At 38.2% G+C, this 1,829-nt stretch overlaps 1 protein-coding gene across 1 annotated transcript in view; it reads right to left on the bottom strand.

Annotated features, from left to right (window-relative positions):
• LOC107082409 (transforming growth factor beta receptor type 3-like) overlaps window positions 1-1,829 on the bottom strand; it is an 83,888-nt gene that overhangs the window by 25,293 nt on the left and 56,766 nt on the right. Inside the window, exon 3 of the mRNA XM_015371090.1 lies at window positions 150-287. Coding sequence (XP_015226576.1) covers window positions 150-287 — 138 coding nt within the window. The remainder of the gene's footprint in view (window positions 1-149; window positions 288-1,829) is intronic.

Raw genomic sequence — 1,829 nt, 5'->3', positions numbered from 1 at the left:
TCACGTCACAGAGGAGCCTCCTCTGTAGATGTGCAATGCATGAAATGTTTTAGCCGTAGTAATACGGTAGGCAGAAAGAAGACTGTAAGGAAATGAACAAAAAGCTTAAGGAAGAGAGGTTTAAAGGCTTTAAGTGACTCTGGACTCACATGAAAGGTATGTCGGTTGAACGTGGCCAGGTTCTCCGCCTTCACATTCCACACCACCGGTTGGGGGGAGTTCAGCACAAAGACTAAAGGCTTTTGGTGCGGGCGTATGGAGTGGACGGGCCTGAGATGCAGCTCAACCTGGTCAGAGGAGGAAATAAAGAGAGAGAAGGTTCCCATGAGAACATAACAGCAAAGAAGCCCTTCTTTTTTTTTTTTCCATGTACGACAGCTGAACTCCTCAAAAACGTCAGGATCTTGTCAAACCTTTGATTTTCTCCTATAAAAAGAAAAAGGGAAAACAAAAGAACCACCCATGTGTAAATATAGATGTGTTATGTTGTAGATGTTTCCTTTTTATCAGCCTCTTCTGGTGGTTTCTGTAGTTTCTTTACTGATAAAAACCCAAAAAAAGACAACATGCTGTGTTCTCCCTAAAAGGCTCTTGCTTTGCTCTGATTTGTATCCTCAGAGGGATTTGAACTTTCACACAGTGGAGTCTTTGTCAAAGGCAGAAAACATAGTAAGCAGCTGCTCTCTGTTGTCATCTCTACTACGTGCAACTGAGTCTTTTGGTTCTCGGAATGCCGATTTTTCACAATCCGCAGGAATGATGGAAATAAACCCAAACTTGTATGTTTTTGGAGTTTATTTTGTTTCCTTCTTGCTGGTTTGGGACTCGCCTGGCTCATTTAGACCAAATCAACTAAGCTTGTTTTTGACATTTTCTTCAGTTAGACATAAATTCAATTCAATTCAATAATCCTTTATTTAATCCAGTTCAAATTAGACTTTAATATGCAAACTTGCAGAGTTTACTTTCTCAGAGGCTCCGTTGGGAAAGATTCGGTGAGCAGAGTCACACTCTCCTTCTTAAAAAGCCTCTTTTACTCACATTAATCCAATTAGCCCCATCCTGTGTGTCAGCAGAAACAGCCAGTAAATCACTAACCCAACCCATAAGGATTCACATTATGTGACTTAAAGACCCCTGAAGTAATTTAATCAGTTACAGCTACCAAATATATTAGCCTCGCTTCTTACAAGAACACAATCTTTGTACTTTCATGGACTCTGTTAACCAGAAAAATAAGTTAATATTAATAAAAAATGATGCAAACACAACATTTCATGCTTGAATTTTAATAGAGTAACAAATCCGCCTTAATCAAAGTGATTCTTTGCCTGCTTTTTTTTTATCCTACAGATTACAATGATTGATAATCTAGATGGATGATTAGTCGTTCCTCCTCAGGATGTGGTTTAGCTGTCTCTGCTTTACCCATAGTCTAAAACAGGAAGCCGCTCGGAGCTGATTTGAGAACAGATGCTAATAAATATTCTTTAATCCTCTTAGAGGTGGCAAAAAACTTGAGGCTAAAAAAGGTTTACAATCCATTAGGTCATGTAAGGCTGCAATTAATAATTTATTTGCTAGGAATATGTTAATTATTTTTGGGGGAGTAATTGATTATTAATTGGAGAGCAAAGGATGCCTTAAAGAGGATTTACCATTAGGTAATACTAGAACCCCCAAGTTCCTGGGGGCCCTTAAAACTCTCTTTAAATGTATGGTTAATAAAACTATTCCTTATTTATCCACATTAATTATGTTTTTGATAAAAATCCTTTTGCTAAAATGCCATCAGAACTAGGGGTGGGTATTGCCAAAGAAGTCACGAT

Source organism: Cyprinodon variegatus, unplaced genomic scaffold, assembly GCF_000732505.1.
Source record: "Cyprinodon variegatus isolate N-32 unplaced genomic scaffold, C_variegatus-1.0 Scaffold53, whole genome shotgun sequence".
In the NCBI taxonomy this organism is placed as follows: domain Eukaryota; kingdom Metazoa; phylum Chordata; class Actinopteri; order Cyprinodontiformes; family Cyprinodontidae; genus Cyprinodon; species Cyprinodon variegatus.
Note: the sequence above shows the minus strand (reverse complement) of the source record. Positions and strands in the feature narration are given on the sequence as shown.